We start from the raw sequence: 23,568 nt of genomic DNA, 5'->3' as shown, positions 1-23,568 counted from the left end.
TGGCTTGCAGATCAGTTCATTTAAGCATGTTACAAAAAGTGACAGGTAGACAGAAGTAATGCGTATTTTAATGTGGTAGACTCAGCTAGAGACCAGCAAATAGAATAGACTTTTCCACTGTAAAAAGCAAAGGATGTGTTTTTACTCCCTAATTATTAATAAATTATGAAACTGACAGCATTATAGCCCTGGTCACCTTATGTCCCAAGAGCTCTTAAAACCAGACAGTGTTTTTTAAAATATTAAGAGCTTTTCCTGTGCCATCTTTGTCCCTCCCTCCCTTCTTCCTTTTCTCCCTCCTCACCCCCAAGTGTACTGAGGCATTGAACTGGCTAAACAATTATTAATATACTGCTGCCAGATGCTCAGGCAGTTAGTTCTTATAGTACTGCTATATCAAAAGCTAATAATGGGAAGGAAGGATTATAATTATTTTCAAATAAATCCATTATTATGTCATGTTTGTTAATACATAAGTAGAGGCAAGCCAGAGCCCCACTACTTGAATGGGCTTCAACAATTGGATTTCTTAGTCTTTCTCACTCCGGCTGTCCATATATGCTACATTATTAAAACGTGTGCGTGCAGAAATAAATAACATTTCATAAACAAACAAGATATAAAAACAAATTAAAAAATGTATAGCAATATTTTGAATTGAGACAGTCCCCTATATAAACTAGCTTGCCCTTCCAGGTATGTTGACTCTCTCTCAATTAAGCAAAGAAGAAATCTTTCCATTTGTCTATATATACTTCTCTGGATGGACAGTCTGGTTTGTATAGGGGACTGTCACAATTCAGAGCATTGCCAGATGGCCTTTAGCTTTTTTTTAAACTTTCCATTGCATATAAAACGCTATGAAGTAGCAGAGAAAACCAAAGTAAATTGGGTGTAGAACAGGGGTGGGCAAAAAGACAGACACCATTTCCCAGCAGCCCCTGCCTGTGCGGCTCCTTGCTGGTCTCCATGGAGACCCCAGGAACACAGGGCTGAGACAGTGTGGGGCTGCAGAACTGGGGTTCTTGCCTGGGCTGGTCTCACGTCACAGCCTTGCGCTCCTGGGGTCTCCGTGGAGCCTTCACAGAGCCACGGGAGCCACGTTGGCAGGGTGCATGGCTCGGTGGGGAGCCGCTCTGGGGCAGGATCTTGTGGCTGTGACAGCATGAGGTGGGGCCAGGGCAGAGTCACGATCTACTCCCTGCACACCCCTACCCATGGAACCTGTGGGTACCAGATCCTGCCTCTACCCCAGCCCAGGCCCCACGTTGTCACTACCCCAAGATCCCAGGGTCTCCCCAGGCCCTCCTACCTGTAACTCTCCCAGTGGTGGTGCCATCCTGGCTGTGTTTCCTGGTCATGTGGGTCCCACACCTGGCAGTAGGTGCAGGGTGGGTGGGTTGGGGTACCCAGGCAGTGGGGCTAGGTCTGGTGGTGGCAACCAGAACATCCCACTGCAGGGGCTGTTGGGAAATGGAGTCCACTGTAGGCCCAATCCAGCCTGTGGACTGGACTTTGCCCACCTCTGGTTTAGAACATGCTTAACATGAGTTAACAGAAAGCATGTTGAAATGGCACCAAATTTGGTGACTCATACACTTCGAGTATACTCAGTATAATTCTGAAAAAAAATAAAATGTACATTAGATATGGTACTTTTTCCTGCTATTGCAGATGGTTTAACAACATAGGTTTTTTAAGCAATTATGTTTTAAGTGATAATAAGTTTAGGGTTTAGGCTTTAACATGTATTAATTTAGATTTCATTTGAAATGATCAAAAACAAAAACATAGTTCAGATGACATAAAAATGGAATTTTAAACTTTGTTACTGGGCTTTATAATTATTTTTTTCATCAAGCCTGATATTGCCATGTATGAAGGTCTCATTGTCCATCTCATGTCTCAACTAATTTCGGATGCACAAATTAGGTGTCAGTTTCAATTGTCTCAGTAGGTGCTTAAGTAGGACTTAAGCAATGGTTGGAGGCCTAAATACTAAAGAATATTTCAAATTGGCCTGGTGCCTGCACTCTGAAACTTTTCACCTCCCTTTCGGACAGCAAAAGGCTCCTAGGCAGCCATATTTTAGCTGTATACTTCTGCACAGAAATGAACTGGGTCTTATTCTTAAGTGGCTAACTCATCCTGAAACTCCAGAGTAATTCAGGGCCCTGGTAGACATTACATTTATTGTGTGATTAATACCATAATCATATGATAAACAGCAACATGCCACACATGCAAGATATTCAAGATACGATGAAAAGTTAAACCAGCCAGAAATATGTTCCACATTATATGGCAGCTGATGCCAGCACCCTAAACATGGAATGTTTTTGTGCCTAGTTTTATATAGCACTTAATTTTGAGCATGTGGCGTATAGACATCTAGGAGAGTCATGTGTAGCCCACATGAGCACTGCATGAGCACTATTTGAAAATGGCAGCAGTGGTGTTTCTGGGCTGTACCAAGTCTTTTAAGTCTCAGGCCTGGGGATCCTTTTCCCAATGTTAGCTCATGCCATAATAAGAGCTTTAAAAAACAGGCATGCAGCTAAGCATGGAAGAGCTAATTTCCCCCACGCCAAGCGGCACAGCTCACTTTTCAAGTTGCTGACAGAGAGCCTAGAATCAGGGGCCGGGTCCCAATGCTGGACTTCCTGCACCAGCAGTTGTGAATTAGGGATCAGAGAAATCTTATGCCCAATCCCATAAATTGTGTATCCTGCTGTGACTATCTGGCATGGCAGGAAACAGTATATTTGGGATCAGGTATAAAAGTTCTCTGATCCCGATCACATGTTTATATTAAGGTCTGGCAGGAAAGTGGTTATGCTGCGCTTACATCCTGCCATTAAGTGGTCAGTCCCCATAACTCACATGGATTAGCACATGACTCCAAATATCATGGTGACATCTTTTCCCCGATAGGCTACTTATTAAAACATTCACTCAAAATATGGGAGACCTAGGTCTCTGTCATGCTGAGGATATCTGAACCCATATCTCCATAATTACCAGACCGTGGAATAAACTACAAGCAAACATCTTCTTTCCCTCCATCTGTTGAAAATAAGTCACTAAGCAGGCAAGAATACAAGATCCATGGGACCAGAAGGAAAATAAGGAAGCATTGGCTTCCATAGTCATGTAGTTAGGACATGCACTTGATCTTGGTGTGTCCTGGGTTCTGGTCTCTGTTAACAGTCTTATTTTGTTTCTTTTTATGCAAGTGATTGTCAAATGTAAAATTCATGAACAGCACTGTTAGCAAGTTAACTGCGAGGCTGAGGATATGAAGAAACTTAGCCAAGAACAGAACCCCTGTGCATTCAAACGATGTGTATTAGTATTCCATGTTTTGAAGGCATCTTCAGCAAATAATTGAACCAAACGGACCTATTCTGGAAGCTAGGATGGAGTGCCATTTACCTAACCATTTTAAATTGGATTACTCTAATATGCAGCTCCATGAGTCCATCAAAAATGTTTCTGTAAATAATGCATTTCTATTCTAACTGCTTAGTTCAGTAAAGTCTTTGCTCCCACACCATCTGTAGAAATTGGTTTGAATCCAGCAAAACTGTTCAACAGCTGGTAAATTTGAGGAGTTGAATGGGGGGAGTTCTTTATTTGACACCACATGTACCACATTGGGTGGTCTTGCAGTGTATATTTGAGTTTTAAGGATATTGCTGAAATGTATTTTCACAGCTGGAAGTATCTTCCAGTTTGATCAGCTGGCAAACTGTCATCTTGTTAGAGCTGAAGGAATGTTTTGAGTGTGCCATTATTAAAAATGTAACTTGGAGCACAAATTATGCCCCAGCTGTTTGTACTGAATAAACAGGATTCCTATAGTTTGTAGCAAGGGATTGAGCTATAAAGGAGCAATGGACCCCTGGAAAAGTTAAAATATAAAATTTTGATTGTTTCCAACTGTTTACATTGTTTTCTGAAGTAGTGCTCAAAATTGGAAATGCTGTCCTTTGACTTGGCAGAGAATATTTTAAATTAATATTTCCTAATATAACTGCCCGAGGGGTTAAAATCTATCTTTGAACAATGCATTTTAAAGAAACAGAAACATTTTTACTGCCAACTATGCTATAAAGCCTAATGTTCCAGCCTTGGTCCCATTGTCCCACTTAGTTCCTTAGAAGGTTTAAACTAGAGTGGAGGGAGGAGAAATTGGGCATTTGGAAAATCAGTAGCAATAAAGTAGAGCTACTTTAGGCCCCGTGCTTTCTAGAGAACCTCTTTGGGTAGACCCTTGAAATAAATGTCCCATATATTTCAGTGGGGCCCAACCTGGGTGCAGGGAATTGTGAATTAACTTGCAGGATTGAACCCCTAGAGCAGCATTTCCCAACCAGTGCGCCACGGCACACTGGTGTGCCGTCGGACATGTCCAGGTGTGCCGTGGAATCTTGGGGGGGCGTGGCTACAGCCAGTGCTGCCACCGCTGCCCCGCACTGCCACTGTGTCCTGGCTGGCCCTGTGCTGATAGGTCCCCCTCGTCTCTCCCCTCTACATTCAGCTGCTCGCCACCCTCTCCTCCCGCTTCACGTTCAGCCAATGTGCCGTGGTACAGAAAAGTTTGGGAAACATTGCCCTAGCTAAGTTATCTTCCAGTTAGCTAATGATCTAATGGCCTCACTCCCTTTCTTCTTGTGGGTTATTGCAGCAAAGGAAGATCTTTGGGGGGATGTGGGACAGTCAGCAAAGATTGGTATGTCACTAACAAAATCTGTATTAACATCACTTCCTTGTTTTCTCTCTGACCCCTTTGCTTCATTTATAGCCTCTATCTTGCCTTTGGAGGAGTTGAAGCCCTATTCCCAGCAAAAATAGTGCGAGATTTACACAACCTAATGGAACTGGGGTTCTCAGCTCTGTACCTCTTAACTGTTGATTACCAAAAGGAATAAGTAACCCAGCTGGTTGCCCTACACACTTGAGTACCATGACGGACACTCATGTCTTTCTGCTCAACTAACATTTGAATGTTATTTGTGTGCATGCCTTTTACTGAGGTCAGTGGAGTTTCACTGGTGGTCATTTTGGTGCAATTACCTTATTTCAGCCATCCCAAAATATCATGTTCTATTCTTGAAAATTGTATTTAAAATTGGGAGTACTTGAATAATCCCAATGAATTTCTAACAACTGTATGCTGGTGCAACAAGTTCAATGTGCATGTGAGAGTAGTTGTGTAGAACCGCCTCATGGATCTGCTCTGCCAGCTGTCTCCCCACAACATTTGTAGGCTTAATGATTGATTGATTTTAAAAATGTTTTTGTTTTGGGAAGGTTTACAAAATTGGCACCTCCTGGGATTGGTTTCAAAATGGGCACTAAATGTTACTACCCACCTAGTCTTCTTTACAGCAGTACATTATGTACAAAGCTATTTTCAGTAATAACTCATTAGTTCTTGGTGTATAACTGCATCTAATAAAGGAAAAGGCAAGTACTGATAATATCAAGCATTAGCTAGCTGACCTTGAAACCTTCCCCTTCTCTGCTTCGGATTTCTTTTCTTCTTCCTTGTTTGCTCATCAAAAGGTGAAAGATAGGGAAATAAAATCAGTTTAAAAAAAAAAAAAAAAAGGAATCCTTCATACACTGTAAAAGCACAAGTTTTCAAAATTGCATTTATTTCCCCCTAATGCAATGGACTGGACAGAAGACAGTAGTGAATGGCGATCTGTGGATAACTTTGCATACTTCACTACATAATGTGAAGCAGAAGCAGCTAGATTCTTTACTGAATTTTAGTTTCTAAGTGTATGGACAGTACAGTTCAGCAGTATGAAGCTGCACATGTTCCCCCCTCACACCAAGTGTTTCAAAATGCCTATAAGACCATGCAGCAGTGGTGCCCTCTAGCAATGGGGCTGGAAAGCAGGAATGCCTCTCAGCCTCTGGTGTCCAGGGCTAAGTACAGACAGTCAAAAAGCCCAAAGCTAAATTGATTCAATCTTTACAGGTTAATTTAAATTGTGTAGACTGAACCAAGAATCAATGCAGTGGTTCAGGCTAGAAGCTGGCAGGTACAACAGCAAGCCTTCCCCTTCCTTCCGCAGTGGTTGGGAAGCTGGGAGAGAAGCCCTCCAGGCTTTTCTCCACTCCCTGTATGAGCTGGGGGTGAGGGCGGGGATGGGACTGGACACATGGCCAGGCTCTGGCAGGCCTGCTGAGTATGATTGGGGAGAGGGTGTTTAAACCCCCCAATCTGGCCTGAATGGACCCCAGCCAGGGTGTTCCTGTGGGGGAGGGCAAAAGCAGCCCCAGGCTGGCACGCTGAGGCGCGGGGGGTTTAAACACCCTCTCCCTCCTTCCTTGGGGCCAGTATCTGGCCATGCCCTCTCCCTCTCTGCTCGAGTAGGGAGCAGGGAAAAGCCTAGCAGGGGCTGTTGCGCCCCTTCCAGGCAGACCCCAGCTGAGGGAGGGCGAGGGGCTCATAATAATTTTTATATATAATGAGTCCTGCAGAAAGTGATCAAGAGATGGTTAGGTATGGGACTTAAACACTGGTAGACACTGATGACCAGGGATCCAGGTTTTCCATTTGCTTTGGAAAAACACAGTTTTTCTCCTTTAAAGGAGAAAAACATGGGAAACTGAGTTTTTTAACCTGCAAGGAGCTGCTTGGGGCTGGAGGGAATGAGATACAGAAAGCACTACGTACATGTCTGCATGTGCATATATGCACGTGGCCAGCAATAGAGTCAGTCAGCGGAGGAGAGTAGCTCCCCCAGCTGCCTGCAGGTAAATCTATAGGGGTGGGGCATAGGTGAAGTGGGAGGGGCAGATTGAGGCAGTGGCACCTATGGGGAGGGAGGGAGTGGGTGGGGGTTGGTGCCTGAGCCTGGGAGTGCTGTCCAGCTGGGGTGGAAATGCATAGCTACAAGGCCAAGTCAGGGGAACGGGATGGCGGCACAGGCGGCTCATCCAGGGAGCTGGCGGGGCTGGATTTCTGCCACTGTAAATATTCCTGGGGAGGGGTCACATGCCACAGACTATGCATCACTGGGGCAGGGTGGGGCCACATGCCTATTCAGATTTGTGCTTGGGGTGAGGGAGGATGTGGGCTGCTCTCTGAGGGGCTTGGAGCTACCCACCTAGCTGCCAAAGTGAGGATGGTCCTGTAGCCTTGGCAGCTGGAAGCCCTCTTGGCAGGGGCGGGGGCAGGAGGCTGTAGGTCGGGAGTGAGGGGCACTGGCAGAGCTGGGGGATTCAGGGCCTGTGGATTTGGGAGTGGGAGGCATCAGCAGGGGTAGGGGACTGTGGGTTGGCAGTGAGGGGCACTGACGGGGCTTTGTGGGGTGGAGAGCTGTGGTTTGGGAGTGAGGAACACTGCCATATAAGGGCACCACGAAGTAGGGTGGGGGCAGTCACAGCTGGACCTGTGTCCTGGTGAGCGGAGGGGGCAAGGGAAGTTCTGATTGATTATTTCTTTTTTCCCCCTTGATAAAAACTAAAATCAAATGCAAAAATATGTAGGTATTTAGAATGTATTTTATAATAATGATTGAGGCACTGGTAGGTTTCCAGACTGCTTTAAAGTTGCAAATATATCAATAAAACAAAGAGAGAGAGAGAAGCATTTCATTTCAGTTGCAGAAAAACAAGGATTTGGGGTTTTTAATATAATTTTGGGGGGGGGGAGGGGGGGGGGGCTGTAAACAGAAAAAACTAGGATTCCCTACAATGACTTCAACCATTTCTGGTTTCAATTACAACATGTGTGTAACAAAAATGAATGTAAAACCCTGCAGCAAAACTACTATTCTTACTGTGAATACAAATTAATATATTAAAATAAACTTTATCCTCCTCTTCCTCAGCATTTTTTTCAATTTCTTTTTTTTTTTTTTCATGCAATCTATTATTATACCAACCTACAGTACCTTATTAAGATTGCAGTTCAGTTTGTGGATTAAAGCTTTTCAGTGATAGGTGGCTTTGTTAGTCACTATTATAAACAGCAGTTTCTCAGGTTTTCCAACATGTTTTATTGTTTATATTGAATGAAATAATAGTAAAAGCTTTGTAACATTCTTTGCAGTTTTCTGTAGTTGAATTCAGAGTTCTCTGGAATGCACTCATTTGTCAAGCTATAGATTTAACGTTTTGGTTTAGTTATTGCTGTGAATGACAACTGCAGCATTTTGGGGAGAGTGGGAAGGTCCTAATATTTTTTGAGAATTTCTGCTGCAAGTGAGATCTGTTCAATACAGCTTAAGGAAGTGCTGTCAGAACCTGGTTATGTCTTTTTCTTGGCCCTCTGATTCTCGTCTTGCCTTACTTCCAGGTTTGTAGCAAGTTGGGGGTGAAAATAACCCGTGCCAGCCAGTAGCAATATCTTCAAGGTATCTATCACCTGGGTATAGCTAGTGCAAGCTGTACTTGGATCACTGCTGTCTTTGTTCCCTTTACAAATCTACACCAAACAGACTTCAGGAGGTTCTTTTTACTCTTTCTGCTTCTCTCTCAGAGAATCTTCAGCAAAACAAATGCGGGTAGTTTCCCAGTCACAAAAACAGTAGGTATGGAGGTGACTTTAAGAAGTCATTTTGCTCCTACACTTGTGCAGAGGCAGAGTCAAATATAGATCGACCATCCCTGACAGGTGTTTAGTTTAATCTGTTCTTAAAAACCTCTAATGATACAGCCTTCATCTTGGTGGCTCATTCCAGTACCTAACTATACTTGCAGCTAAAATGGTTTTTGATTGGTTGGATTGCCCCTTACATGTAATATATTTTTCTTGCTTCAAATTTTAAGCTTCTTTTCTCTTGTCCTACCCTCAGTGGATGTGGAGAATCCTATTCTCTTTATAACGGTATGTTTTACAGAGTGAAAGACTTTCTCCATTTTCTCTTTTTTTCTAAATTAAGTCATATTTTCTAAATCTCTTAATCATTTTTTGTTAACCCCCTCAGAGGAGAGGAGGATCTCTCCAAATTGCCTGTATCTTTTTCAAGTATAGTGCTCAAAACCAATATCTATATCTATAGATGTAGATATATAAAACCAGTGCCCATCAGAATGCAAGTATTACCTCCTGTGTTTTATATACAACATTTCTCTTGACAGACTCTAGAATGACACATTGGCATCATTTTACTAACATGTTCAGATGGCATTCCACTGTAATACAAATCTTTTTCTGTAAAGGTAACTCCTCATTTTTATATTTGTGGATTTGATTTTTCCTTCCTAAATGTGGGAGTACTTTGCACTTGTCTCTCTGAATTTCACCTTATTTATTCAGACCATTTCTTCAATTTACCAAGGTAACTTTGAATTCTCAACCTGCTCTCAAAACTGCTACCACAGCCCTCTTGGCTTAGTGTCATCAGCAAATTTGTGGAATATACTTTCTTTTCCATCATCAACATTTTTCATAGAAATATGCAACTGGACCCAGGCACACACCTATGGCCACCACTTAAAAAGCCTTCCCAGTTTGACAGCAGTCAGTTGATAAATAATCTCTGAATATAGTTTTTGAACTTTTATGATTTCATCAAGACCATATTTTCCTTCTTAGTTTTATGAGAGTGTCATGTAGGACTGTTGTAAAAGCCTCTATAAAGCCAAAATACCAAACATATTGCTTCTCTATCTAGGAGGCTATTTGCTCTGACAGCGAAGGAAATTAGATTAGTTTGACATCGCTTCTTCTTGACAAATCCATGCTGGCTGTTCCTTACTACTACTATTATCCTCTTGATGCTTACAAATGGAAGAGTTTGGAAGTAGGCTATTATTCTGCAGTCTCTTTTCCGACTTTTTAAAGATTGGTACTATGTTTTCAGTCCTCCGGTCCTCTAAGACCTTATTTTCCTCCATGAATTTTGTAATATAATTCCTAATTCTGTAGAAATTATTTTGGGTAGTTGTCTAAGGTAAATTTAATTGGATCCTAATAATGTGAATATGTTTAACTTCTCTAAATATTTTCTAACCTATTCTTTTTTCCTTATTCTGGCCCGTGTTCCTATAGCCTCATTGTTAATGTGTGTTAAGCATCTGGACATAATTAGCTTTTTTTGTAAGGAAATATGTCTATTATTTCAGCGTCTCTTGAAGAATATTCTTAGCTTTAAGTTAGAGAGAGAGACTTTTTTTTTCCTCTTCACCTTTCTGATCTTTTTATAAAGCTTTTCCGTCTTGTCTTTTAGGTGCTTTCTAAAACGTAAATTATTTTGCACCTTAGCTCCTCCTCCTCATGCATGATTGTGCATACATATATGCATACATATTTACACATATATACACAATCATGCGCTATCAGGAGGAGCTAAGGTGCAAAATGAATTATGTCTTAAATATAGATAGATATACATACGTAGTAGGGCTATGTGAAATGGCTGTATTTTGATTTGGTTTCGGATTCGGCCATTTTGGAGGACAGTGATTTGTTTCGGTGTTTCAGACCACTGTCCTGTTTCATTTTGGCTGAATCTCCTCTGAATCTGTTTTGAATGGGCTGCAAGGGAAGCTTTGCACAGCCCTACCCAGCCGGGTGGGGCCTGGGGCCCCAGTGGGGAGTAGGCTGGGGCCATGGGTGGCTCATCCAGGAGAGGGAGAGGGCTGCTGCTCTCCTTGCAGGTGAGGAGCCCCTTGCGCCAATCTCTGATCCCTATCATACCAGGTCATGGGACAGGGAAGCAGCGCAGAGTGGTGAGCAAACCTGCTGGTCCCTGCCGTATGACCTGGCTCTGCAGGGAGCAGAGTTCTGTGCTGGGTCTCCTCCCCACCGCTGCTCACCCCACGTTGCCCTGGACCTCTGCTCCCTGCGGAGCCAAGTTGTGTGGCAGGGAGCAGGGCTGCCCTGTCGTGCGACCTGGCTCTTCAGAGAGCAGAGATCTGGGCCAGGGGTCTCCTCACTGCTGTTATCTGCCCCATGCAGCCCCAGGTCATATTCAACCTTTTGACCCCACAGGCCTGATTGGGCCCCCATGCCAAGATCAGGCTCTCTGCCTCATCCCAGTCGGTCTTGGCTAGTCCCTATATACGTGGATTGGGCCCCAGGGCTCCGTCTCGCCGCCTCCTTTTCCCCATGTGCCACGATTGTCCTTGCCCTGTCCTGCAGGGGCATATTGTCTGGCTCTCGGGGCTCTGTACAGATCTGGAAATATGAAAGCCCAGGGCTGTTCATTTTTCGGACCAGTCAGGAGCTCTACAGTCTGGATGACATAGCACAAAGGGCTGGATCTGGCCCATAGATGGGGGGATGAGCACCCCTTGCATAGTGTGTCACTGTGTATTATTTTAATATTGTCTATTTGGAAACTGCTGCATCTCCTGAACTTTTTGCCGTATGTGTTTTCCCTTGCATTTTACGTACTATTCTTTCTTTTCTTTGAATGTATTAATTCAGCTGTCATCTCAGACTATATAATGCACAACTAATACGCTAAATTTAAAATAAAATAATCAGTATACAGGGGAACAAAAGGTGGTGAATGTGAAAAGTTAGCATTGAGTCGTTGGGATCTACCTAACAAATGTAACCTAAAGAGATGGGGAGATCTAGGAGGGAGGCATAGGTGCATGGCCTCTGAGGCTGTGGCGCACATACAGTGGGTGCCACTACCACTTGCCCTCCACACTGCCTGGTGTTGAGTTTGTCAGCAAGGGATAAAGAGGCTAGGGGGAGCATCGAGGTAACCCCCAGGGTTTGGAAGCTATGCCAAAGTGGCTGTTCCAGCAGGAGCCGTGCTGACGAGCTGGTGAGCTTAGAGTTAACTGTACGCGTACTACACAATCATAGGGAAATACAGACACAACCCCTCAACCTTCCTGGACCTAAAGATGTGGCAGCAGTGTTTCTGATCCACGTGTTTGAGAAGAGAAAAGATTTATATCAAAACATCCTCTCCAGTCCAGTCCTTCAGGGGGGTGATGAGTAAGAGAAGATTACCTAGCATGAACTACCTAATCCCCATGCCAGTCCTTTTTTATTCTTCTGTTCGTGAAGGGCTTACGCTGTCAAACACCATATGCAAAGACTTTTTTGGTGTTTTGCATGTAGGATTTGTAGTCAGCATTAAGACTTTCAAAAACATGAGGGAAAAATCACGTTAACTTTAAGGTGTGAAATAAAAAGAACTATTCTTTTTTGGAATGTGAACTAATGGGGATAAAACTCATGGTATTTTGTGGTAACAGTTAAAGGGAAGAAAGTATCATGATCTGATGCCCCATTGTCCTTTTATAGTATATAGTTACATTATTGTATTGTTTTTAGTAGCAAGATTATCCATAATCTGGAGAAATGCCCTCCTCCTCAGAGGTCATTGCTATATAATGTCCCTTATTTGGAACAAAAATTTAAAAATAGAAATCATTATTATATCATTTGCAAAGCTGGCTCTCAACAGTGATTTATAATAATCTTTAGATGTGATTATAATTTAAAAGAGAACTTTCCACAAAGAAAATTAATTAGATCATAGACTTTTTTTAAATATGAAACTTTAATCCTTACATTACAGGAAATAGTGGCTGGTTCATTCAATTACAGCTGGCTCAGTAGTTGGTTTGTCATTTTCATTGCTATTTATTTTGGAATTGATTTGCAATTTCTCCTTTAATTTGTTTTATTTATAATAAGTAGACTCTTTTTATCAGTGAAAATAAATGAAGTGTTATTATTAGATACAGGTTTCCCTAGCTTTATGCGGGTTCTGTATACACAAATTTACTCCTATGTTATGACCCTTTTTATACCAAAAATTCATTATTCATAGATGTTAGGGTCGGAAGGGACCTCAATAGATCATCAAGTCCGACCCCCTGCATAGGCAAGAAAGAGTGTTGGGTCTAGATGACCCCAGCTAGATGCATATAACCTCCTCTTGAAGACCCCCAGGGTAGGGGAGAGCACCACCTCCCTTGGGAGCCCGTTCCAGACCTTGGCCACTCGAACTGTGAAGAAGTTCTTCCTAATGTCCAATCTAAATCTGCTCTCTGCTAGCTTGTGGCCATTATTTCTTGTAACCCCCGGGGGCGCCTTGGTGAATAAATCCTCACCAATTCCCTTCTGTGCCCCCTTGATGAACTTATAGGCAGCCACAAGGTTGCCTCTCAACCTTCTCTTGCGGAGGCTGAAAAGGTCCAGGTTCTCTAGTCTCTCCTCGTAGGGCTTGGTCTGCAGGCCCTTAACCATACGAGTGGCCCTTCTCTGGACCCTCTCCAGGTTATCCGCATCCCTCTTGAAGTGCGGTGCCCAGAATTGCACGCAGTACTCCAACTGCGGTCTGACCAGCGCCCGATAGAGGGGAAGTATCACCTCCTTGGATCTGTTCGTCATGCATCTGCTGATGCACGATAAAGTGCCATTAGCTTTTCTAATGGCTTCGTCACACTGCTGACTCATGTTCATCTTGGAGTCCACTAGGACTCCAAGATCCCTTTCCACCTCTGTGCCACCCAGCAGGTCATTTCCTAGGCAGTAGGTGTGCTGGACATTTTTCTTCCCTAGGTGCAGCACTTTGCATTTCTCCTTGTTGAACTGCATTCTGTTGTTTTCTGCCCGCTTGTCCAACCTGTCCAGGTCTGCTTGCAGCTGTTCCCTGCCCTCCAGCGTGTCCACTTCTCCCCATAGCTTTGTGTCATCTGCAAACTTGGACAGAGTACACTTCACTCCCTCGTCCAAGTTGCTGATGAAGACATTAAAGAGTATCGGTCCAAGGACTGAGTCCTGCGGGACCCCACTGCCCACACTCTTCCAGGTCGAAACCGACCCATCCACCACGACTCTCTGGGTGCGACCCTCCAGCCAATTCGCCACCCACCGGACTGTGTAGACATCCAAGTCACAGCCTCTTAACTTGTTCACCAGTATGGGGTGGGATACTGTATCGAAGGCCTTCCTGAAGTCTAAGTATACAACATCCACCCCTACTCCTGTCTCCAGGCGTTTTGTAACCTGGTCATAGAAAGATACTAGATTAGTCAGGCATGATCTGCCTGCCACGAACCCGTGCTGGTTTCCCCTCAGCATAATTTTTTCTGCTGGGCTCTCACAAATGTGAGTCTTGATAATTTTTTCAAAGACTTTGCCAAGGATGGAGGTGAGACTGACTGACCTATAGTTGCCCGGGTCCTCCTTCCTCCCCTTCTTGAAAATGGGGACCACACTGGCCCTTTTCCAGTCCTCTGGGACTTGGCCTGTGCGCCATGAGCGTTCAAATATTCCTGCCAGTGGCTGTGCAATGACGTCGGCCAGTGCCTTCAGCACCCTCGGATGGAGCTCATCTGGTCCTGCTGACTTAAAGGCATCCAGTTCCTCCAAGTGACTCTGCACCATCTCAGGGTCTACGCATGGTAGTCTGGCGCCTTGCTGCTGCCTCTCTACAACCCCAGTGAGAGACTTGTCTTGCCCCTCTCTTAGGAACACTGAGGCAAAGAACTCGTTGAGGAGTTCAGCCTTGTCCCCCCTGTCTGTCACCAATTGCTTCTGCCCATTTAGTAGGGGTCCTATTCCTCCCTGGGCCTTCCTTTTACTCCCTATATATCTAAAAAAACAATTTCTTGTTATCCTTAACTTGGGATGCCATCCTCAGCTCCATGGTAGCTTTGGCCCATCTAACTGCCTCCCTACAAGCGCGAGCAAAGAAGGTATACTCCTCTTTGGTGATCTCTCCCTGTTTCCACTTTTTATGTGCTCCCCTTTTGGCCCTTAGGCTGCCCTGGATTTCTCTGGTCAGCCAAGGAAGCCTCCTGGCCCCTTTCCCTCTCTTTCCTCCCATCGGGATTGTCTCCCTTTGTGCCCGAAGGATCGTTTCCTTAAGGCACAGCCACCCTTCTTGGGGCTCCCATCACTTCAAAACTCCTACTCTGCAGTGCGTCCTTGACTAGTCGCCTGAGTTCATTGAAATCCGCTTTTCTAAAGTCTAGCACTTTCACCCTACTAGTTACCTTACCCACTCAACGTCTTATGAAGAATTCTATTATTAGGTGATCACTGTCCCCCAGATGGCTACCGATCTGTAGGTCCCCTACCATGTCATCCCCCGTTGCCAATACCAGATCCAGTAAGGCATTCCCCCTAGTGGGACCGTGTACCTCCTGTGTCAGGTGGAGGTCCTGTACACAGGTTAGAAACCTGTGTGAACGGTGGGACTTTGCTGTCTGTGTCTCCCAACAGATGTCTGGGTTGTTTAGGTCCCCCATGACTACCTCCTCCTTTGCTTTTATGGTCTCCGAGAGCTGCCTCAGGAGCCCCAAGTCTAGTTCTTCCCCTTGGTGTGGGGGTCTGTAGCAGACCCCTACCACCAAATCCCTTTCTTCTTGCCCCCCATGTAACCTAAATTATATGCAAGGTCAATTCACTCTGTGATCAGTATGCTGTGGAAGCCCACAGTCAGCTGTTTTGCACAGTGCATTGTGGGAATGACATACAGCAAAATAGTCTCCTGTGTGGATCTGTGCTCCTCACTTGTTGTCTGTGTCACGTGTTTCTGTAGTTGTCATCCCCATTATGGTAACATTCACCACCACCCTGTGCTTGTGTGTACTGTCTGCTGTTGGCAAATACCAAAATTGTCTTATAGAAGCGGTAGAAATGGGCCTGGGGGTGAGTACAATGTGCCAAATAGGAAGAGGGGCCAAGATCTCGACTGTAAAGTGGGTTCCCTTTATGTGAATTCAAGTTATGCACCATTTTCCACAAACGCATGTACAGCATAAAGCATGGGAAACCTGTACTAATGGCAGGTTGTCACAGGCAGTGCTGGCTACTGATTCCGAGCAGAACATTCTATATATGTTTAGTAAAAGAAGATCTAGGTTCTAGAACTGGAAGGCAGAGTGCTAAATTAATGGATGAGTTGTAATGAAAGGATAATGCAAGCATATGAATGGGTAAAGTATGACATTTTCAGTCGATATTAAGGGATTGATTTGTGCTTTGCCTCATAACGGAATGATGAACAGTATCTGCACACCAAACACCCTTAAATGACATGTGCATCTTGTTTTGGGATGATAAATTTGAAGAAAAAATGAATTTTCTCTTTAACAAAATTGTTCAAAACCATTTCCACATTTAAGACACCCACTCCCAACTATTGGTTGTTAAATTTTAGGGAAAAAGTTGAGCCATGGTATAAATAAGGTATATGGGGACCAGGAGGTAATATGTTTACGCTGAGCTGTAACAGGTAATTGGGAATGGAGAGGGTTAAGTCCCTGGCCTGTATATAGAAAGTAAGATTTATATCTCTTAACAATGATTGGGTAAACAGGAGAATAATTTGTTATGTTGGGTGTTGGTCTTCAGGGTTTTATAGTTTATATTAAATAACTGTGGTGCATAATGGAAAGGTGTTTAAAAAGATACATTTTCTATAAACTGTGGCGCTAGGCAGGAATATAGAGGAGAGAATTAAGACTAGGGTATGCTATATGGCATTTTGCATGTGTATGTTAAAATATCATATTACCTTTGGAAAGACGTGAATGTATATTAATCTTCACTTAACTCTTCATCACTAATGCTTTCAGACCCATCTTTATATACATAACATTTCTTAATATAAATTCATTTTTAACTTAAGTGATAAGTAGTCACCTTTAAAGTCAGCAAAGTCTCCGATTTTTTTGAGACAGACCCAAATCCTAATGTAGTTGAAATCAGCAAGCATGTTGAGTTTAGCTGGAGTAGTCTTGGACTATCCAGTACTGTACCAACATTTTTGTTGGGGATGTGAGTAATCTATTTTTTTTTTTAAATGTTCGAATATGGAATTGTTAGGCAAAACTCTATTAGATGCCCAAGTATGAATGTGTGTTGAATCATGCCTCGTACAACTTGTATAAAATAGTGTTCTTAAAAACTCTTCATTTTGGGAGAGGAAGAATATGGCCCCAAGTTTGTACTAAGTTTAGGAAAATTTTGACACAGATTAAGTGTGCCTTCCTTACAAGTTACAAGTACCTTAGAGTTTTTTCCTAGCTACTGATATGTCTTCTGATCAGGCATACTTTTGAACCCTGTGGATTAACTAGAAAGACAGCAGTAAAATACAGGTAAAGGAGCTATGTCAGTCAATGGAATTATATAAGGCAATTCTATAAACAAAAGTGAAGTTGTATTTATTTCATACTTTTGATGACCTTTTCCCTAGGACAATGATATTTATTAAATATAAGTGATTGCCAACTAATTTTTAATTAACTTTATTTGCTAGGGAAAGTAGATGACCATCTAGTTTGGGCATCCAAGAATTGTTAACTTTTTATCTTACATTGTATTTGAAACAGGAGGGACAGCAGGGTCGCCGTGCTAGCCCTTGCCACCTCCTCTACTGTGCCAAGCTTCGGACTTGCATCCTCTTATTCTCGCCTGCCACAACTTTGATGATGTGTGTTGCTATAGGAAGGCTACCTGTCCTCCACTTGGCCACAGTTCTCCTGCCCCGGGTGTTCTGCGTATCTAAGCCTTGAGGGCCTTCTCTGTATGCCACCCTTCTCACTAGGGCCTCCTCTGTACTGCTGCCCCCTCCTCGGACTCTTCCCCCTGCAGCTGGGCCTGTACCCCCAAACTCCGTGCCCTCACTGGGGCTGGGGTCCTCGCTCTGCCGTGAGTCCTCTATGAGGCCTCCTCCATCCCCTTATAGCCTTACCCAAACTACCAGTGTTAAACAAACTGCAACATAAACTCAAGCCTCTTGGCTACAACTTAAACATGAGCCACCTGGCTAAACCATGTTGCACAAACGCCCTAGAGCTGCCATCTATATCTCTGCTTAAGCGGTACCTGCGGTTCTCGCTGCTTCTCGCATCATTACTCCAGGAGCTCCTGCCTCTCTGGCTGCTGGCAGGGAACTGCCTCTGGCTTCAGCTCCTGGGCCTTATAAGAAGCCAGGCCTTGCCCCTTGTAGCCAGCTGACCGCTGGCAAGTGTGGGTCATTTGCTGCCTCCCGTCGTCCTGGCAACCACCAGCTGGGCTCCTTATTCCCTGCTAGAGCTTTTCCTCTAGCAGTTTCTCCTCTTTAGGAGCAGGGCACCTTGGTGCTCTGCGACAGTATTCTTTGAGGGTATTTTCAACCTTTGTTGAAAGAAAAAGGACAAATCCTAAATATGTCAGTAGCAGAAGTTTTTATTAAGAAATTGAATTTGGAGTTTTCCTTTCATTTATATCTAGATGATGATTATATAAGATTAGGACTGTTCGTCTTAGTATTTAGTAAGCATTGAAATTGTATGGGCAAGTAAAGAAGGCATTTGGAAATGGTGAATTTTGGGTTAATTAAATCCATCAGGGACCTGAGCAACTACAGGAGAATCCAAGGAATCACTGATAACTCAAAAACAAAAACAAAACAAAAAAACAAGGAAGGAAGAAGATTTGAGCCTGTACTAACAGCATTCTTCCAGAAGATAGGGGCTTAAACATAGCTGGAGATAACATCCAGTCCAGGAGAGCTTTGTAGCATTGTTTCAGGTAAAAGTTTTACAAATTTAAAATGCTTCCACTTCCACTAAAAGCCATAATAAATATCTTCATTAAAGAGCTGTTAGGGAGAAAAAAGCTCCCAACCTAAAATCGAAGTACAAATAAATATCTTATTTTACTAGTTGATAGTCTGGTCTGCTACTGGTAAGTAAATGTTACAAAATGATACTGGTATCACTAATAAGAGAAATGGGCCTCTGCTACTAAAACCTGTCACAACCCAAGTTGTGAGTTTTTGTTTTGTGAGCTTCAGCACAGCTAAATTGCTCCCCGCTAAATTGTTCCTGCCAAAGTACAGCTTCTTTGCACGGTGGAGTTTTCTGCTGCAACAGAGAACCCCGGGTGGAAAAGAAGTTCCCGCCACTTTGCAGCTTCTTTGCAGTGTGCATTTCTAAGTTGCAGCACAGTGATGCACGTTGCAAAGAGTTCCCGCCATTTGTATTCTAATTTGAGCCCCATTATTGGTTTACATTAAATTATTCACACGTGGCAGCTAGCGATTGGCCTGCTAGCCGTATAAAAGGCTTGTGTGGTTTCCGCCCTAGTTGGAGGACTCCATGAACACCAGGAGAAGGAGACTTTGTGCTGTGTGAAGATCTCTAAGCGCTGTGGATCCTCATGGACCCAACACATTTTAAGCAGGCAACAGAGGTCTGATCAGCCTGTAGCCTCTCCCCGTCGCCGTACGATCCTAGACGTATCCTTCCCTGCGCGCCAAAGAGACAGATCCACAGAGCCTAGCAAACTTCGTGTGAGTGAGTCTATTCAGAGTTTTTTACCGGACGGATTTTCTCCGGTTGGTCCGACAGGCTCGCGGTTTAGAGCCTCCACCCGGATAGGCTAGAAGAGTGTTCCCGGAGGAACTCTAGTCTGCCTCTCTCCTTTTCTATCTGCAACTGTAACTCAAGCAAGTTTTTCTGCCTGCACCGCGACCATCTTCGGTGTAAGCAAACAATCTTAAAATCTACCGCTACGTGTACCGTGCCTAATTCTAGCTCGTACGCCTGTTTTCTCGGACCCCGCGTGCCCGGGCTGACGGCCACAGCCCGTGTGCACCGAAGACGGGTCCGGTTCGCCCCCGGCTTGCCCATGGCAACGCTCCAGGGATCGCAGTCGCCACCGCACATGGCGAGGGGCGTGGGATCGGGGCCCGGCCCGCACAAAACCTTTGTGCATTATATTGTTTTGTGAAAAATCATACTCCTTGGTAATCCTACACTATTGGGAGTTATTTTGTTGCTGTCTTGGTAGTTGCAATTAAATTTTCTATTACTGACTAAACCCTAAACCCAGTTGTTTGTTATTGAATCTGCTGTTGAATGAATGTTTGGCTACTTAGAAAAATTATCTCTTGTCATAGTGGTGCAAAACAAGGTTTGGGACTAGGGGGAGAAACGTTATCAGTGGGACAGTGGGGGAGGAGCATGGACAGAAAACGTGCAAAACTCATTTTAAAATGTCTTATTATGGCTGCTGTAGCATTATCAGATGGGAGCTAGTTCTGTTGCACGTGGATGTGACAGATGGACACTGCAAAACTACAAGAGATTAACCTTATTTTGCCATTTTATTTTTCAAGCGTACAACAAAGAATGGCTTAATAGAATTGAACTCTCAACAATGATCATCACATTTTAAATGACTCCAGATAATCCTCTTTCCATCTCTTAATTCTCCTGTCTGTATCTATGGTAAAAAAAATTGTTAAAATAAATAAACCCAAATAGCCATCCCAAGGTGTGTACAGAAATGTATTATATCCTTCTAAAGCTAGGTGATACATTACTAAATTGAGAGATTGACATTTGAGGCTAGACTTTCAGTGTGTGGTTATTAGTGATTTGCTTGCACAGGTTTTGCCCATTGCCCATTTTTTTTGTCATTTATGAATTTTGCTTACACACGTCTCAAATTGAACACTAAGTGTTATTAATTTTCTCGCTATGTATGTGCACAAGTGAAAATAAAAATATACATGCAAAACTGCATGCACAAATATGAGCTCCTTGGAAAATTTGGTCTTCAGTGTATAGAAAGTGTCAACCAATAGATAAAATGCTTGTTAAATGGTACATTCAAATACTCCACCAAAACATTTTCCATTAAATAATGAATCCCTAGTTAGGGAAAGACTATTCCATTAGACTGCAAAAAAGAGAGAGAGAATACAGCTAATGAATCCTGCTGTAGTAGCAAGCATGTTAGTTGGTTAAGAATTGAGTGGACTCATTCCAAACTATAAACAGATTCATATTCTGGGGAATTGCTTGTAATCGCATAGTAACTATGGTTACCAGGTTAAAGGAATTAGGTTTTGATGAACAGAATTAGATTGTTACAGTCTGATTTTAGTTTAGTTTTGTTTAAAATAGCTTAAATCAAGATGCATGTATATGAGACAGTGATGGCTAATAAGTTGTAAATACTGAAAATAATATGCAAAAGGATTTACTGTGCTAAATAGAATCTGTTCTTTCAAATCCTTGTTTAATGTGGAGTGACATAGTGTCTTCATGTTGGATGGTCTTTCTGCAGTATCAGATGGAGTGCTGACAATACCTTTTTTTTTTTTTCTTTGGTCCCCTTTTACAAAACATTTTCTTGCTGGAGGGGTCTGTTAACAAGCAGTTTTGACCACAATATTCAACTGTATAGCCTTGCTAACAATCTCATGTTGATTTAGGACCAAATGAAGCATAGCACAAACAAACATCTGTTTTCATATTCAAACCGTTACTTATTTCAGTTCCTTAAATTTCCAAGCATCTAAACTTTAACTTCAATTTAAAGGCCTTTTAATTTTATTAAGGGAAATTTTGGAAGTATAGCTGAATCTAATGGGTGCAGAATAAAACACAGAGCCAAATTCAGTGTGCTTCATGCATGCAGGCAACCTCATAGATATAAACAGGACTTTATATATGTTGCCTTTGGTTTAGAGTGCTTTTGGATTTCAGAGACATTCCCTCTTTTGAAATTATAGAATGCTGCTACAGCCAGAATGAAATTTTGATGTGCAGTCACTGAGCAGAATTTGGCTCATAGCATCATCTTTCTTAAAAGCTGACCGTGTCTCATAAGAGCTGATTGTATGAAAATGTTTCTGTTCAATTCGCACATCTCTCTCCCTCTTTCTCTCTTCCCCTTCCCCACTACTGTCTCTGTTGGCTAAGTATTAACATTAAAGATATTATGTAAAACTTTCCAAAGTTCCTACAACTCATTTTCAAAAAGGGCTTGGGTCTTTAAATGACACTAGGGAGCCTACAGTTAAACATGTCCAAAAACACTTAAGTCCAATGAAAGTCATTGGAATTTTAAGAGCCTGAAGGTAGGTCTCTACCATGTCTCTGGAGTTGCAGAGTACTCCACTGAGAAGTACTAGCTTGCCCATTTGCTTGCACCAAACCTGGAAATGAGTGAGTGTCCCCACTTACAAGCATCCAGGAGACAGAGTTTAAGAGCTGTGATAGGGCGAATGTCCCTGGATTCGCTTCTAGGCTTCATATATGGTTGGTGGGAGGAGGTGTAGGTAGTGCCATGCTTCTAAATGACACACAGAAACACTGAGGAAGTAATATAGACATACTCCAGCTCATTTAGGTTCTTGTGAAAACATTACTCATTGGCTATAACACTCCTCCTGAATTTTATTTTTGTATTTCTCATTACCATACTTTTGCTACAATATGCTTAATAAATGGCAGTGCAGAATTACATTTTATGGAGCATAAAATTCCTTGGGATTTATTAATGTATTTAGCCCTGCTCTTTTGCCTCAAGTTATTTTCTAAGAATTCAGAATGGGTCACTGATGAATAATGAATATATACTTTGATTGGTTTCCAAGCCAGGATTAATGAGACTAAAACTTAGTGATAGTCTTTTTCCATTTTGCAATGTAATTTAAAAAAAAAAAAAAATTAGATGCAAGAATTGTCTGGAGTAAGTTTGACCATCTTGTTTTACAGAATAATCAACCATGACTACCGAATCTGGATCAGATTCCGAGTCGAAGGACAAAGAACAAGATCAGCAAGAAGACCCTGCTCAGCAAGGGACAGCAGGGGCACAACCTCCAGACCAGCAGCAGCTAAGTGAAGAACATCAGAACGGATTAGAACAGTTTTCTGGTGTGGCAGCTCACAGTACACCTGTGAAAAAAGAGCAGGCAAGTGAACTGTTTATACAATTGCTGGACACAGTGGATTACACACTTTTATAAGCTCTTTGCAAGTAAAAGCGTCTGAATAAAAGTCTTGTCTACCTTAAAGCTTTGTTTGATTTGAAGGGCTTTTTTAATGACATCGCAAAAATATACTGATTTGGCTCAGGTCCTTGGGACTTGACAATAATGTGTTAGTATACCTTTATGCACAATCTTCTGGAATTAATGTTAGATGTGCTTAATTTTGGAGGCCAGTATTATAAGCAGAAAAGCATTCTTTAAGCTTTTCTTTACATTAGAGTGCTAATTTTGAAAAGCTGCCAGTGTTTAGGAGGTTTGCTTCCACTCTGACGCTTGCTGAAAGCTCATTTCATGTGTCCTAGTCTGACATGTACCATAACATCTGAGGTTTTAAAAGTTCCCTTAGTTCTAAATTGTTGGTACTGTAATTACTTTTTAAACCTTACTTCTTTGCTTTTAGGATTTACTAAGTGGTGGCTTTTCATTTTTCTTGTATTAATTTTTTTATTATATATGTAAAAATGATGCATTTAGCATTGATTTTTAACCCTTTCTAATCAATAGGTCATGAAGGGTCAACATTTAGTATTACTAGATAAGTAGCACTCCATTAGCACAGGGGGCCTGGCAGTCAAAAGCTTTTGGTGTCAAAGGGTTAGTGACCCATGTCTAATCTTTCTTATTCACCTTTGAACTGTGAAATAAGTCAGTTTAAGTCCTCTTGCACTCTACCCTCTGACAAGCTTAGGAACTTTTAAGTGAGGACTGATTCTTTTTAACTGGGGAAAACGACTTATGCTTACAAGGCAGAGAGAAACAGAAAATACATGTCAAACATTCTGTCTGACCCGCAACTACATTTGCAAGCTTTGTTTTTGGCTCTTAAATATGA

At 42.7% G+C, this 23,568-nt stretch overlaps 1 protein-coding gene across 21 annotated transcripts in view; it reads left to right on the top strand.

Annotated features, from left to right (window-relative positions):
* Window positions 1-23,568, top strand: part of EPB41L3 (erythrocyte membrane protein band 4.1 like 3) — a 142,365-nt gene that overhangs the window by 21,094 nt on the left and 97,703 nt on the right. For all 21 annotated transcript variants that reach the window (XM_059724218.1, XM_059724210.1, XM_059724213.1 and 18 more), the window contains exon 2: window positions 22,459-22,658. In XM_059724218.1, the coding sequence (XP_059580201.1) occupies window positions 22,470-22,658 (189 nt within the window). In that variant the 5' untranslated portion in view covers window positions 22,459-22,469. The remainder of the gene's footprint in view (window positions 1-22,458; window positions 22,659-23,568) is intronic.

Source organism: Alligator mississippiensis, chromosome 3 (genome assembly GCF_030867095.1).
Source record: "Alligator mississippiensis isolate rAllMis1 chromosome 3, rAllMis1, whole genome shotgun sequence".
In the NCBI taxonomy this organism is placed as follows: Eukaryota; Metazoa; Chordata; order Crocodylia; family Alligatoridae; genus Alligator; species Alligator mississippiensis.
This window is presented reverse-complemented; position numbering and strand designations above follow the sequence as displayed.